The 15,538-nt window shown below is 48.7% G+C and overlaps 1 protein-coding gene across 2 annotated transcripts in view; it reads right to left on the bottom strand.

The window, feature by feature from the left end:
• Positions 1-4,211: 4,211 nt before the first annotated feature.
• The window catches only part of HPN (hepsin), a 33,403-nt gene continuing 22,076 nt past the window's right edge, over positions 4,212-15,538 (bottom strand). For both annotated transcript variants that reach the window (XM_083751089.1, XM_083751088.1), the window contains exons 8-13: positions 15,138-15,303; positions 13,359-13,549; positions 12,453-12,548; positions 10,473-10,615; positions 8,639-8,803; positions 4,212-7,283 (exon numbers count right to left, since the gene is read on the bottom strand). In XM_083751089.1, coding sequence (XP_083607215.1) covers positions 7,245-7,283; positions 8,639-8,803; positions 10,473-10,615; positions 12,453-12,548; positions 13,359-13,549; positions 15,138-15,303 — 800 coding nt within the window. In that variant the 3' untranslated portion in view covers positions 4,212-7,244. The remainder of the gene's footprint in view (positions 7,284-8,638; positions 8,804-10,472; positions 10,616-12,452; positions 12,549-13,358; positions 13,550-15,137; positions 15,304-15,538) is intronic.

A 15,538-nucleotide genomic window follows, 5' to 3' on the forward strand; every position in this document is an offset into this window, starting at 1 on the left:
ACTATGCATCAACTGAAGGAAAATCGCTTTAAACGAAGAAGAGAATGCAGCACCATAGTCACACCTGCCTAAAGCAAGGCACACACACAGCCATCCACACACATGCATAACTGCTTGTGAACCTACTCACACACTGTGGCTTTGGAATTAAGAATTTTATAATAATAATAATAATAATAATTTTTATCTATACCCCGCTCTCCCCAGCCAAGGCCAGGCTCAGGGAGGCTAACAAGCAATAATAAAAACAAGTTGAATGAATACAACTTAAAAACAAGATTAAAATACAATTAAAATATTGAAACATTAAAATATTAAAATGCAGCCTCATCACAGGAGGAGAAAGGGGAAAGGAAAAAGAAAGATGGGGAGGGAATCAAATTGGCTCCAAGCCAAAGGCCAGGCAGAACAACTCTGTCTTACAGGCCCTGCAGAAAGAAATCCAGTTAAACCCAGTTAAAACAATGAAAATTAAAGCAGTTAAAAACTTTAGATAGTTGGGGTCATGATAACAACACTGAAACCAGCATACCCCAACCCAAAGGTCTTTTCAGCCAGCTCAGCTTCCAAAGCTACAGTCAGTCAGTCAGTCAGGACCCACAGACAAGATGGTATTCAAGGTGCTGAACAGCCTCCGTCTTTTCTAGCTTTGGTCAGTCAGGGCCCCACCCTCCTAGGTGAGGGAGAAGAGGCCTGACTGCTAGGCAGGTTCTACAAGACTCACAAGATGCACTCTTTACCCTAGTGAAGGCATTTTTGTCTACATTACTTGGATTCAGAACTGCGTTGCAAAATTCAGGAAAGTGCCCGTTTGCGAAAAGTGTGAATTTTGTAGGCTCACCTTTAAATCAGAAAAGGATTTGGTTTCTCACCCCTCCCTGCTGCTAATGGGAGCTATCAATGCATGATGTAGCTGATCAAGGAGACTTTGGATAAATCTGTTGGGACCGAACAGCATGCTACTTTAATAACCTGCTTTACGCAATATTTTGCTTTTGCAAATTTCAGGCAGAGAGGGTGGGTAGAGGAGTTTCATCCCTCCCAGACACCTGCTGTGGTCCTGATCATGACCCAGAACCAGCTTTTTGCATGAGGAGGAGTTCTGATTAGACCACAGAAGTACGGAGACAACACCATGGTTGTCATGGAGGCCATGAAGTCCCCAACTGCTCCATTTGAGGAAGCCTTGGCATTGATATTGAAGTCCCACAACATTACCCCATGAAAGGATTCACCACATCCAAGACTGACTGCCTACCAGCTAGAAAGGAAGGTCCTCGTGTGCTGAAGCTCTCTTACTTTTTTCCTTTCTGGATTTCCTTTCTTTTACTTTGGATTGAATTGGATTTGGCTGCAACTTATTTTTCTATGTTTTCTTTATCTTGGAGTGCTTCTCGATGACAGTTTCCCAAACTCCCACTCTAGATGTCCCTTTCTTCTTTCCCCCTCCATTTTATCAGGCCACTACCCTAAAGGACCGGGCTCTTGGGGAACTTTAACCTTTTACAACCTCCAAAACAGCCCTTTAATCCTCACCTTTCCCTAACCAAGCTAGGGAGGAAAGTTTCTCCCTTTGTTGCACAAAGTAAATTGCCACACTTTAGCTGCTGTGCACAGTAGCACATCAGCAGTAAGAGACTTGGCATGTCTTCCTTAACAAAAAAAGTCACCTTTTTACTGAAATTGCTCCACTGCAGCCCTGTTCTTTGCAGGTAAGCCCAGCAAGGACTTTTTTGTCATGTGACATTGCAGACCAGTGAGAGGGAAGAGTCATCCTTGGCTTGTTTTATTTTATTTTATTTTATTTTATTTTATTTTTTGTATTGTCCTTGCCAGAAGGCTGAATGTGGGGCAGGGACCATATAGCATCCCCGGTAGCCAATCGGTTGTTCCCATGTTCATTCCCTGCACTTCTTTTGAGTGGAAGCGAGACACGAATCTGTACATCTGAGTGTTCAGTGGGGTGACAAACAGATCCATGACTGGTTCTCCGAAGTCTTCCACTATCTGTTGGAAGTCGGTGGGGGTGGAGTTTGCATTCCACCTGAGATGGTTTGCCGGCTGAGCCAATCTGCCTCCTCGTTTTCCATCCTGGCGACGTGTTCGGATTTGATCGACAGAATGTTCTTCTCCGCCCACTTGAATAGGTGTTTTTCTGTTGGTTGGTTGTTTGTTTTGTTCTGTTCTGGTGGGATCTCTACACTGACGCTTTCAAGAGCCTCTGGGGGACAGCAGGATGGATAGAGTACTAGCAACCAGGGCTCACCCAAGACATTTTGGCGCCTGAAACAAATTAGAAAATCGTGCCACCGACAATCATAGTTTGCAAAGGCCACTGCATAAACTGTCCTGCTGATGTATGTAGTGCCTCTCTCATTCGATATACACTTCAATACTCACCAGTGTGGGAAAGCAGCAACAGCTGGAGATACAGTGGCTGCAGCTGCAACAACCACAGCAGCTGTGGGGGCACATGACATCACTTCATGGGTGAACTGGCCCTGCCAGCTAAATCTCTGTTCTGTCTCTCTGGCTTAACACTCACAAACACAAACAGTCTCTGACCTGGAATGGTGCTTCAGCAAGTCCGCTGGTGGGCACAGCTGTGCTGGCACAGAGCCACCCAGTCCATCCCTTTTGTGCCATCCCAGGCAGGCAGACTGGCCTTTTAACCCTCCCTTCTCCAGCACCAGTGAAAAGCAGGTGATCTATAGCCCTGGTGGGGCCTAGTCCTTAAGGAAAGTACCTCCCAAAGCAGTCTTTTAAAGACAGCTGCTTCTACAAGGGGGCAGGGGCCTGGTGTTAGCCTGTACATCTTCACAGCTAACCGTGGGCCTCACAAAACCTTTCTCCATCATCTATCCGCCCAGCTCCTGCCATCGGCAAACAAATTATTGGCATCCCATGCAGAGCCATAGCTAGGTGATCTTGCAACCCTGGCAGAACTGTCCAGATTGCGCCCCTTATCCATGGACAAATTAGCTCTTCTTTCTGCCTCTCCTCCAACCCACCCACCCCCCACTCATTCAATTCACCCTCTATTTAAAACCTTTTCTTATGAGGCAATAACCAATATTTTTATTTATAGACATATTTATGGACATATTTTTAAGCAGATTTTGCGCCCTCCCCCCCATGTGTGCCCCTGGCAGGGGCCCACCTCACCACCCCCTAGCTAGGGCCCTGATCCCATGCAATGGTGTTCAGTTGTGATTTGTTTTCTGGTGCAGAATGGGGGATTTTCTCCCTCTATACAGTGGTACCTGTGGTTACAGACGCTTCAGGTTACAGACTCCGCTAACGCAGAAATAGTACCTCGGGTTAAGAACTTTGCTTCAGGATGAGAGCAGAAATTGCACAGCGGCAGTGGGAGGCCCCATTAGCTAAAGTGGTACCTCAGGTTAAGAGCAGTTTCAGGTTAAGAACGGACCTCCAGAATGAATTAAGTTTTTATCCTGAGGTACCACTGCAAAAGCTTCCCTCCCACTACTGTGAATTAACACTTGCTGCCCATCCTTCCTTGCAGGATACTAGAGCAGCATTGAATTTTGCAGGTATTCAAAATGGTGTATTTTGCTGGGGGGGAGGGGACTGTGGCCCTCATTCTGCACTCCCAAAAACAAGGGACACAATACTGATGTGCAAGTCAGGAATGTTGGAATTCTGGCTCGGTCAGAGGTATGTGCCTATCTGTCCAGGCACCGGCTGAATTCCTTTGACCTCCCTCCGGCGTCTCCCGGCAGGAAAAACACACGAGGTCCGTTCCGGCGATTTTCCTCAGGCTGTGAGAAAAACACACCACTGCATCTCCTGCTTCTCCTCCTCCCTGCTCCCCCCCAGGAAGGGGAATCAGACACAGACAGAAATGTAGCTACATTCTTTTATTCCTGTCTTTAGCAGTCATTCAGTAAAAGATGTCTGCTCTCTTCAACAAACAGAGAGAAAACTAACTCCACCCATGTACATCCTGTACAGGTCATATGACACATCCTGAGCTCACATCCTGTGCTCAATAAGGAGAATGGACTGCCCCTTCGTTTCCATGGCAACAGTCACATACTTCCTGTTTGGCTTTCCAGCCACAAGCAGCTGACTTGGCTGCTATAGCCTTTGCTTGCTGCAGCATTGCTGCTTTAGAATAACAAGGAAGGTCCTTGTTTAGGCCTTGGAGGGGGATCCTAAAATGTCTGCGAGATAATCCAAGAGCCATCTATAATCAAAACAGGTTTTATTTACTGTAATTGTCATAATTATACAAATATATACAAGCTAAGTGAACTGATCCATGGTCCCAAAGGACAGAGGGGACCCAACATAGTTATCTATTTACAGTATCAGAAGACATAATAGAGGACTGTTCTGGGATACTTCCTGGCCCCAGATGGGTTATTACTGTATGTAGGCAACTCTGTGGAGGATAAGGCCACAATGGTTGTGCTCCTCCAATGCTGAAGGCAGCAGCATGCCTCTGAATAACAGCTACTGAGAATCACAAGTGTGGAGAGCACCATTGCCCTCAAGCCTTGCACATGGGCTTCCCACAGGCAGCTGTGTGGCCATCGTGAGAGAGAGAAAGGCTGGATGAGATTGGCCCTTGACCTGAGCCAGCAGGGCTTATTCATATGCTCCAGTGGCACAATGGGTTAGTGCATCTGGCTGTCAACCAGAAGGTTGGTGGTTCAAGCCCACCCAGAGCTGGCTGTGGATTCCTGCATTGCAGGGAGTTGAATTAGGTGACACTCAGGGTCCCTTCCAACTCTGCATTGCTACGATTCTATGATAGGCGAACCACATGTTTTTATTTCAGCTTCTTCTTTTTTGGTCACGACATCAAATGTATCTGATCAGCCCAGCCAGAATTACCACCAAATCAATAAGTGTGAGTGTGTGCATGGCTATGCTAAAGATGTACAGTTGCTTTTGGACAGCTGGGTACATTCATCGGAATGTCAAGAAAGTGAGAAGTTACCCTTTGATTCCAACAGCCTTCCTCAAGCTACAACTCCCATCAGCCACCAGGGGCATTGGGCTCAGGCATGGTGGGAAATGTAGTCCAAAGCTTATGGAGGTTATCAGGTTTGGGAAGGCCGGTGTATCACTTGTGTGCAGACCCAAAATAATCCTTAATGGAACTTCTAATATGAAACTGAAGCAGTTTCTGGTTCTTAATTTCCCAGTGCATACAACAGATTTTTTTTTATCGTGGGGATGCAGAGATAGAGTACACCCATTCTGTATGTAGACAATAACAGATTAATACCAGAAGATTAATATCTGTGCTAGGCTTTTTTTCCAAGTCTACAATGTGCGTGTGATGGAGGAATTTTCACCTGTGGACAATGCTACAGTGGGGGCAGCAACAGATCCTCAACGGAATATACAAACATAGCTCTTAAGTCTGTACTGGAGGGCTAAAAGTACCCTAATAAAGCCCTCCCCAAAATGTACTCAATCTTGTTAAAAGGACAGATGGAAAATGCACAGAACAGCTGGCCAATCATTCCTGACATCTTCCCATCCAGAAGGGAAACGGGAGACTGGCGGAGGGTATCCAACCCTCCGTAATATCCTCCCTGGACTCCAAATGAGGCTCTTTGGGTCAGATATTGATATTTTGCCCTCATATAAAACGTGGGCCCGCTTTCTATTGGTCCTGTCAGTTTCCCTAAAAATGCTTGCAAACTTAAGGTAAGTGGAAGTAAACTCTTTTACTCAGGCCTGGGGCGGAAGCCTTGAGTCATCAACTCAAACAAAACAGCAGCCGGTCCCTGGCAGGGGGAGGGGGTGGCACTGGCTGGCTTAGCCCTCTGAGACCCAGGGCAAGGGAACCCAAGGCCCTACCCCCTCTGCATGGGTCTGCTTCTAATTTGCCCTTAGCAAACTGCAGTAAGGGAGTATCTCCTCCTCAAGGTTTCCTGTCATCAGTTCAACTGTTTCCCCTTCTAGATCTGAGCCCCCTGTGGTAAGTTCTGTTATTCATGGTATAACACAACACATATGCTCTCCAAGTCTGTCTTACGACATTTGCTCTTTAAAACCCCTGAACAATGTTTTTAAAAAATATACGAAAATGGTGATGGTATCACTTGCACAACCAATCTCATCTTAGGGTGCAACCTACCATTTGGAGACCAATGACCTAGAGAAATCACCTGAGAGCCAAAGGTCCACAGAACAAGGCTTGGGGCATACCCTCCGATATTCCTCAGATGGAAATCAGGGCATTTTCATCTGAGGAATGCAATGCGTTTCTGGCTGGGGGGGAGTGGGAGGAGGGGTAGAAATATGCATGTGTGCATTCTGTACATGCTCAGAGGCACTGCTGCCACCTCGCAAGTTACTGGGCGGACCCTAGTCCCAGGCACCAAGCCCTCCATTCCTTTCCCCACCGACCTCTTCCCCACCCTGCTAGCAGCTCAAGACTCTCCCCCACCGCTGCTGGCTCCAATCTGCACCACAGCCCTTTTAAGCCCATGCTCCGCCTCTCTGTCTCTCTGTGTGTGTCTCAGCTTCCAGCGGCATCCTGGGAAATGACATCATCAAGCTGCACTGCCAAGCTCGTAGCTGGCTGCCATGTTGCAAGGGGCAGGGAGGCAGGATCCGCTGCTGGGGCAGAACCTCGGGGGGGGGGGACCAAGCCTTGAAATCAGGACAATCAGGACACCCCAGTTTCAAGTCAGAAATCATGATGGTTTCATCCATCCTGAGTGTAACCTGGGGTAGTGTGAGAAGTTGCTGTGGGGGTTCCCTTTAAATGCAGCTTCTGCCCTTCTTTATAGCTGGGAAAAACTTCCAAGGATTGGGCCTTTGCTTTTGAAAGTCTTGACCTGCCAGAATTCAATACTTTAAGGGTCTCACGTTCGTGTGATCTGGGTAATGAGCCACACCAAAGCAACCACAGATTAGCCAGTCGCAGGTGTCCTGGGAAGCAAGGCCGACCCTCATTCCTAGATGGGCCATTAAAGAACCAGAAGCACCCCTTTGATAGGCTGGCAAAGCAAAGGCATCATATTGGCAGATGTTTAAAGGGCCAGCGAGGAGCGGTGACTTCACAGTGTAGAAGGGCTCCCCTGCCCTATTCCACGAGGCTATGCCAGAGCACACAGTTGGATGGGACAATGTTTGTTCTCTGTAAAATGTCATTTCTGCCCCACCCCACCCCATTTTGTTTAAAGCAGCAGTCTCACACTGGAAGGGGGGAGGTTGGCGAGGCGGAGACGGCTCAGCATCGCTCTTCCGGGGCTTCAGTCCTGGATCACCATTCCACTGGCATGGGAGTGAGTCTGCAGGAGGGGAAACAAAAGGAGAGGCAAGCTGTGCATCTTTCTGGGGCCTTCAGACAGACAGATGTGCTGGGAGGACAGGAGAGGTGTTCCCTTGCCTTTCCACAGCAATGCACTGGTTATGTGCTCACTTGAGATCTTTTACATTGGACACCAGTTAACCAGTGGATGTTGTAACACAGGGGTTTGGAACCTCCGACTGGCCTAATCAGGCCCAGTGTGGGTCTCAGTTTGGCCCACAAGGCCATTTCCCCTCAAACCACACCAACCTGCCCTACGCTTGACATTTTATGTGACATCCCAGTACGTTTCCAAGCACAGTTCAAAGTGTTGCTGCTGACCTTTAAAGCCCTAAATGGTTTCAGCCCTGTATACCTGAAGGGGCATCTCCACCCCCATCATTCAGCCCAGACACTGACAACCACCTCCAAGGGCCTTCTAGCAGTTCCCGCATTGCAAGAAAGAGAGTTTGGATTTGATATCCTGCTTTATCACTACCCGAAGGAGTCTCAAAGCAGCTAACATTCTCCTTTCCCTTCCTCCCCCACAACAAACACTCTGAGAGGTGAGTGGGGCTGAGAGACTTCAGAGAAGTGCGACTAGACCAGGTCACCCAGCAGCTGCATGTGGAGGAGCAGAGACGCGAACCCAGTTCACCAGATTACGAGTCTACCGCTCTTAACCACTACACCACATTGGCTCTTCCCTGAAGTTACAGGGAACCAGGCACCCTATGGAACGCCTTCCCATTAGAAATAAACAATTATCTGACTTTTAGAAAGTATCTGAAGGCAGCCCTGTATAGGGAAGTTTTTAATGTTTGATGTTTTACCACGGTTTCATAATTTGTTCAATTCTGCTCAGAGTGGCGCGGGCAACCCAGACCAACAGGTGGCATATAAATATACGATGGTGATGATGTTGGTTGTTTGGCAGGTAGACAGGTCTTCCCAGGCACAACCAGGAGCCTTAAAGCGCATCCCCAATTGTGCAATGGCAAGGGAGGCAGTCAGCTGATTGAGATCAGCCTTCTGGGATCGGCTAAGGTGCCGAGATACCTATCAGAAACTCGATATCACAGCTGACACCTGCCTAAAGCAGGGCATCGCGAAAGTCATCACCTTCAATCTTGCTGAACTGGCTGCATGACCTGACTTCCTACTCACTAGTGCAACTGATCCCTGCGGAAAGGAGGCTTGGAGTCACTGCCTGTCAGCCAATTGCCTCCATTCCCATTGCACAAGCACCATCCCCAAAAGGCTGCCAACCGCTGCATTAACTTTTAGGGTGCCGCAAGCCGCTCCCTGTTGCTTTCCCTGCAACTGATTCACCCAACTGCCCCGGGTGCCCTTTACCTTCATGGCACGATAGATCCACCCTTGAAAGTCGTTGACCTTTGTATAGACCCCTGGTTTATTGGCCAGGGCGCAGCCGGTGCCCCAGCTCACAATGCCACAGAGCCTCCAGCGGGAAGTCCGGGAGATGCCATCCTCACACACAAAGGGGCCGCCGCTGTCGCCCTGCCAGGCAGAAGAAAGCAGGAGTTACAACCCTTGCTCATTCCACCAGGCTCTGGTTATCTCCCGCTTAGACTACTGCAACGTGGGGCTACCTTTGAAGGTGACCCGGAAACTGCAACTAATCCAGAATGCAGCGGCAAGACTGGTGACTGGGAGTGGCTGCCAAGACCATGTAACACCGGTCCTGAAAGACCTACATTGGCTCCCAGTACGTTTCCAAGCACAAGTCAAAAGAGTTGGTGTTGACCTTTAAAGCCCAAAATGGCCTCGGCTCAGTATACCTGAAGGAGCATCTCCACCTCCATCATCCAGCCCAAACACTGACGTCCAGCTCCGAGGGCCTCCTGGTGGTTCCCTCACTGCGAGAAGTGAGGTTATAGGGAACCAGGCAGAGGGCCTTCTCAGTAGTGGTGCCCTCCCTGTGGAACACCCTCCCATCAGATGTCAAGGAAATAAACAACTATCTGACTTTTAGAAGACATCTGAAGGCAGCCTTGTATTGGGAAGTTATTAATGTTTGATGTTTTGTCGTATTCTTAATATTCTGTTGTGAGCCCAGAAACCCAGCCAGATGGGTGGGATATAAATATTTTTTTTTATTCTTAATCTTATTCTTATTATAATTATAGTATAGCACTCTAACTAGAAATGTGGACCAGGTAAGGCCAGGGTGCTGAAGCAGAAACACAGGCCAATCAAAGCCCACAGCTGTGGGTTGGAACTGCAGTGGTGCCTTTGAGGGCAAGAATTAAGTTCTGGAGGGACAATTTTCAGCAGGGAAATGGCACAGGGAAAGAGTAAGCCCCTTTCCCCCCATCATTCATGTTCCCCAGGGATGTTATATGCCTCATTCCAGCTCCAATCAGGTGTTTGTAACCAATAAAACTATTTAATAATCTCCAACTACCTATGTGTGCAGGTCTGATCAATTTGTACATGTGCTACATTTTTTTAAACCTAATCTCTAATTTTAATGTCCTGTCTGAAACCCTCGTGGCCGCCATTATGGTTTTTGTTTTGTTTTTCAAACAGAAGAAAAACATTCCCATAGCATACATGTTATCCCATGCAGGCCAAAGTTCAACAGCTAGAGCACACAAGGGGAGAAATTCTGAGCCTGTGTCGCTCTTCACAGGGAGAAGAAGGGGTTTAAAAGCCCTTTGCCCTCCATTCTAGCAGGCAGAGAAGCCAACTGGCCGAACCAACGCTGGTTGTCCTTTACCTCTTGCTCATAAAACACACACACACATTAAAAAAAGCATCTAAGATAATTTAAGGGATAAACCTTGTAGGGAAGAAATGTGAGTTGTTGGCCTGAGCTCCATGATATTTTTAGCCTGGGTCACTTTGTGTCTGAACAAATTCACCATGCATCCTGCTCTGCTTTGCTGTTCAGCAAATAGTTTACTAAACACTAAAGATGAGGGAATTTGTACCACCCCAACCCCCCAGGATTCCCGTCAGCTCCAGCCAGAATGGCTTATGGTCAAGGATGATGAATGATGCAGACCAGCCAAATCTGGATGACCAAATGTTCTCCACCTCTGCCAAACACCCACACCTTGCTCTCTCTTTCTAAATGCAGTCCACCACACCTCGCCCACCTTCAATAACTTATATTCCCTTGCCTCCCCAGCCCTGCCCTTGCCCACTGCCCAGCACAACCTACCTGGCAGGCATCTGTTCCGCCGGCAGCAAAGCCAGCGCAGAACATCCTGGGCCTGATCTGGCTGCCATAGTAGTCGGGGCTGTTGCAGACACTGGTGCTGATGATGGGCACGCTGGCTTCTTGCAGCACGTCAGACTGTTGCCCTACAAAGTGGAAGAACCGAGTGCCATAGGAAAGCAGGCTTAGTAAACAGGTTGGACTTATCTGTCCATTGACCCAGTGCAGTCAGCTCTGGCTGGCAGCAGGTCTCTGGTACTTCTGGCAGAGGTCTTTCCTATTGCCTGCTCCCTTGATCCTTGGAGATGCCAGGGTTTGAAGCCGAGGCCTTCTGCACCCAGAAAGTGTGCTCCACCACAGAGCGATGCTCCCTTCCACAAGGAAGTGCAACGAGCAAAGGGGTCAATGTGGAGAACGTAGGCAGAGAGAAGTTTATCTCTCTTCCTCACAATACAGTGGTGCCTCAGGTTACACTCGCTTCAGGTTACAGACTCTGCTAACCCAGAAATAGTACCTCAGGTTAAGAACTTTGCTTCAGGATGAGAACAGAAATCACGTGGTGGCGGCGTGGCGGCAGCAGCGGGAGGCCCCATTAGCTAAAGTGGTACCTCAGGTTAAGAACAGTTCCTGTACTGGAATACAGGGCATTGTTAACACTATGGGATTAACTCCCAGTAGAAGCAGCAACGGCTGCCAAAATGGGCAGCTCAGAGTGATGCAAGGGGCTGCAACTGGAACACCACTTTTCATCTCACCTGCCTGTAACCAGAGCTGGATGTCGTCTGCATATAAGCAGGGGAAATAGTCAAAATTACAGGGATTCTGTATCATGGCAGGCTAAGTTCCGCAACCTAAAAGACACTGGGGGGGGGGGGGAGCAAGCTAGCACACATCTACTTGCTTTGTATTCTGCTTTTATTGGCCCTTACATCAGTTCTCCCTTTGGCTTCTGGGTTGTTATTTTTTTTAAGGAATGGCCCACATCAATTAAACCTGCCTTGAAGCCTCGCAGCTTTTTTAAAAAAAATGAACCGACAGAATTCTGAGGTTATCAGGTGAATGATGCAGCCCACAGCCATTTCAGTACTTGCATAAGAAGCGGGAACATAGGCGCCGACTCCATGGGGCCTGAGGGGGCCCGAGCCCCCTCAAAAATTTGTTTGGGGGGCTCTGCCCCCCAATAATTTAACAAAATTATTAGTTATATTATGCTTTGTAAAATCACAAAATTATGTTGGTATTTTTTATTTTCCTTGTTTGACGATAGTTACCTTTTAAAATACATTCAGTAATGAGTTAAAACAAATAATTATTACGGTAGTAAAAGAGGCGGCGCGAGTAGTTTTGCTCGGTGCGTGCGACTGGCCCAGCCCCTCTTTCCTTTTCCTCTCTTCTGCTCTCCCGCCGGGCGCCTGAGAGTTACTTAGCGATTCTGAGGAGCCGCTGTTGTTTCGGCAGAGGAAAAACCGCCTGCGAACCGCCGAGCTCCCTCTCTCTTTCCAGCCTCTCTCTCTCTCTCTCTCTCTCTCTCTCTCTCTGGCCAAGGAGGAGGAGAAGCCCTTCAGCCAGTCTATGGCCGAGTGGCGGAGGTTCATCTACAACCCCAACAGCGGCGAGTTCCTGGGGCGAACGGCCAAGAGCTGGGGTGAGGAGGGCGAGCGAGCGAGCGCGCACGGGGAAGAGAGGGGAGGGGGCGGCCGGCACGAGGGGCGGTGGGAGGCGAGGCGCGGCGGGCACTTGCCTTGCCCACCACGCATCTCTCTCCTTCTCGGTCTCTCTCCCTCCCTCAGCTGGCGAGGGGGCCACGAGGCGGGCGGCAGCAGCAGCAATGGGCCGGGAGCGGCTCTTAGAAAACTTCCCGGGGCAGGACCCCGGTATGGGCCCCCCCAATATTTTTTATAAGTCGGCGCCCCTGAGCGGGAAGGATACACAACACAGCTTGCAAGAGCTGCTGCCATCTTAGCAGTGGCAAGAGGTACTTACCATAGTACTGGGTGTTGCCCCAGCCAGTAACGATACAGATCTTGCCGTCCACCAAAGGCTGGCCCAAAGCTGGCAGGCAGATTGGCTGGATATATTCTGTGGGGAGAAAAGTATTGTCGAAAGGCAAATGAATTTTTCATCCTGCCTCCTAGCTTCCGGGTCACTCACATCCATGGGTTTTTCTTTTCTGTCTCTCACATACACACTCAGAAACATGAATATTATGCACTGGGCTGACTCCTCTTTTTTTCCAGAGGGGGAAAGGGAGTTTGGGGAGAGCACAATCAGTCTCCCACAAACAGACATGCTGCAGAAGAGAGAGCAGGTGATGGTGGCTGTTGCCTCTTCTGACAGCTGTGGTTGCTCATACTGTCACCCATCCACTCTCCTGAAAGCCAAAAAACTCAGCTGGCTGCTTGGCACTGCCAGTGTGCAGGTGCCCAGGCCCATCACCCATTAGATGTTGAACCCCAACACTGGCTTTGAATGCAGAGTTAACTTTTTTCTGCTGTGGTTGCCCCAAGTTGAAGCTTGGGCGCAACCTTCACCTTACTTTGAAAGGCAAGTTCTGCATTGTGGTGCATCGCAACCCCATAGGACATGCAAGCGTACATTCCTTCCTTCCTCCGATTTCTCCTTTACCCTTCATCATAAGGTTGCAAGGCAGGTGACATGCTATATAATCATGCTAGCAACCTCATAACTGGCGTGGCTTGGGAATCGTATGGATGGAGCTCAACACTGCGCTAGTATGATCGCTCCATCAGCACATTTCTTCCTGCCCAACTTACCCCCGCCCAGGGGGAGGAGGAGTCCAACAACCAGGGCTCACAGATTCCCCACCCCTGCCCCACAGGCTCTTAATAACTCTTTCCCCAAACCACCTTCCTGACACCACATTCTCACCGTTAAAGGAAAGGGGCGTTGCCAAGTGCATCAGGGCGATGTCGTTGCTGTTCTCCTCACTGTTGGGATCCAGGAAGGGCTGGTAGCCACCGTGGTACACAACACTTGTCACACCCACCTGCAGCCCCTTAGCAGAGCGCTGGGAAATGGCTCCCACAAACACCCGCCACCTGCTTGGTGCTCGATTCCTCCTGCAGAGAGATGGGGGAGACTTGTTGAAATCAAAATTGAAATTAATCATAGAGGTGGAAGGGAACGAAATGCAAGGGCCATCTAGGCCAATCCCCTGCAATGCTGGAAAATTTTGCCCAACGTGGGGCCTCGAACCCATGGCCCTGACATTAAGAGTCTCATGCTCTACCAACTGAGCTATCAGCCTAAGACACAGAAAGAGATTGGAGGAGGACAGATATACAACATTGCCAGGGTTGTTGGTGGCTTGTGGGTGGGTGTGAATGAGAAGAGGTTGCTGGATCAGGCCAGTGGCCCATCTAGTCCAGCATCCTGTTCTCACAGAGGCCTACCAGATGCCGATGGGAAAACCTCCAACAGAACGAACACATTTGTACACCTGGATTGACAGTAGTACATGTGAAAAGGATCTAGGGGTCTTAGTAGATCACAAGCTTAACGTGAGTCAACAGCGTGGTGCAGCAGCAGCAAAAAAAAAAAGCCAATGCTATGCTGGTATCCCAATCAGGGGAAATAATAGTCCCACTCTCTTCCACCTTGCTCAGACCACATCTGGAAGACTGTATCCAGTTCTGGGTGCCACAATTTAAGGATAATGGCAAGCTGGAACAGGTGCAGAGGAGGGCAACCAACATGATCAAGGGTCTGGAAACCAAGCCTTATGAGGAACGGTTGAGGGAGTTGGGTATGTTTAGCCTGGTAAAGAGCTAAATATCTCAAGTGCTGCCACATGGTAGATGCAGCAAACTTGTTTTGTCCTGCTCTGAAGGCTAGGACCCGGACCAACGGATTCAAGTTACTGTCATACCTCAGGTTACAGACACTTCAAGTTGCATTTTTTCGGGTTACAGACGTGCCAGAACCCGGAAGTACCGGAACAGGTTACTTCCAGGTTTCAGCAGTCTCACATGCACAGAAGTGTAAAATCATGCTTTGCACATGCGCAGAAGGACTGAATCGCAACCCGCGCATGCACAGACACGGCACTGAGGGTTGCGAACTTGCCTCCTGCATGGATCATGTTTGCAACCCGAGCGTCCACTGTACAAGAAAGAAGATTCTGACTAAACACCGGGAAGAACGTTCTGACAATAAGATCTGTTCAGCCATGGAATAGACTCCCTCTGAAGGTGGTGGCCTCTTGGGCATTGGAGGTTTTTAAGCAGATGTTGGGTGGCCATCTGTAATGTATGATCTAGTTGAGATTCCTGCATTGCAGAGGGTTGGACTCGATGACTCTTCAATTCCATGATTCGTTCATTTCTAATCACATCTGTTTTGGAACAAATTAAAACTGAAGCCAACTGAGGCCATTCAGTTCAATTTTTCATGTTGCTGTTGTTATTAATATTAATAATATATCACCCATCTGACTGGGTTGCCCCAAGCACTCTGGGCAGCTCCCAACAAAATATTAAAAACACAGTAAGACATCAACCATTAGAAACTTCCCTGAACAGGGCTACCTTCAGATGGGTTCACACATCCTAGTAAACACTCTAAAACATCAAGGCAAGCCCTGAGAGGAGCAACCTTACCAAGTTGGGAGCCATCACAATAGCAAACACAGATATGGCAGGGACTTACTCTGGGAAGCAGTGTGCAGCCGTGATAACCCACTCATTGGAGATGATGGAGCCACCGCAAAGGTGCATCCCATCATAGCGCAGGCTGACTTGCCATGGCCATTTGCCCAAGCTGGCGTCCTGTCCTCCCACAATGCGGTCCACGGACAACTTTCTACGTCCACAGTCTGCAAAGAACACAACAGGCATGAGTTCTTCAAGGGGCAGGATCTGGCTAAAAACACCTCAGGTGATCAGGTAACGTCACTTAAAACTGGGGGCCATTTCCTGGCTACCCTCTAGGATTTGAGATACATTTTTTTTTAAGAGTCTATCCCATTCCCACAATTGCTGCAGAGCAAAGAACAAAATCAGATCTATGGGTTTGAGCTGAGTTTCATACCTGACCTGCAGAATACTGTC

This window comes from Podarcis gaigeae (genome assembly GCF_964106915.1).
Source record: "Podarcis gaigeae genome assembly, chromosome: 8".
In the NCBI taxonomy this organism is placed as follows: domain Eukaryota; kingdom Metazoa; phylum Chordata; class Lepidosauria; order Squamata; family Lacertidae; genus Podarcis; species Podarcis gaigeae.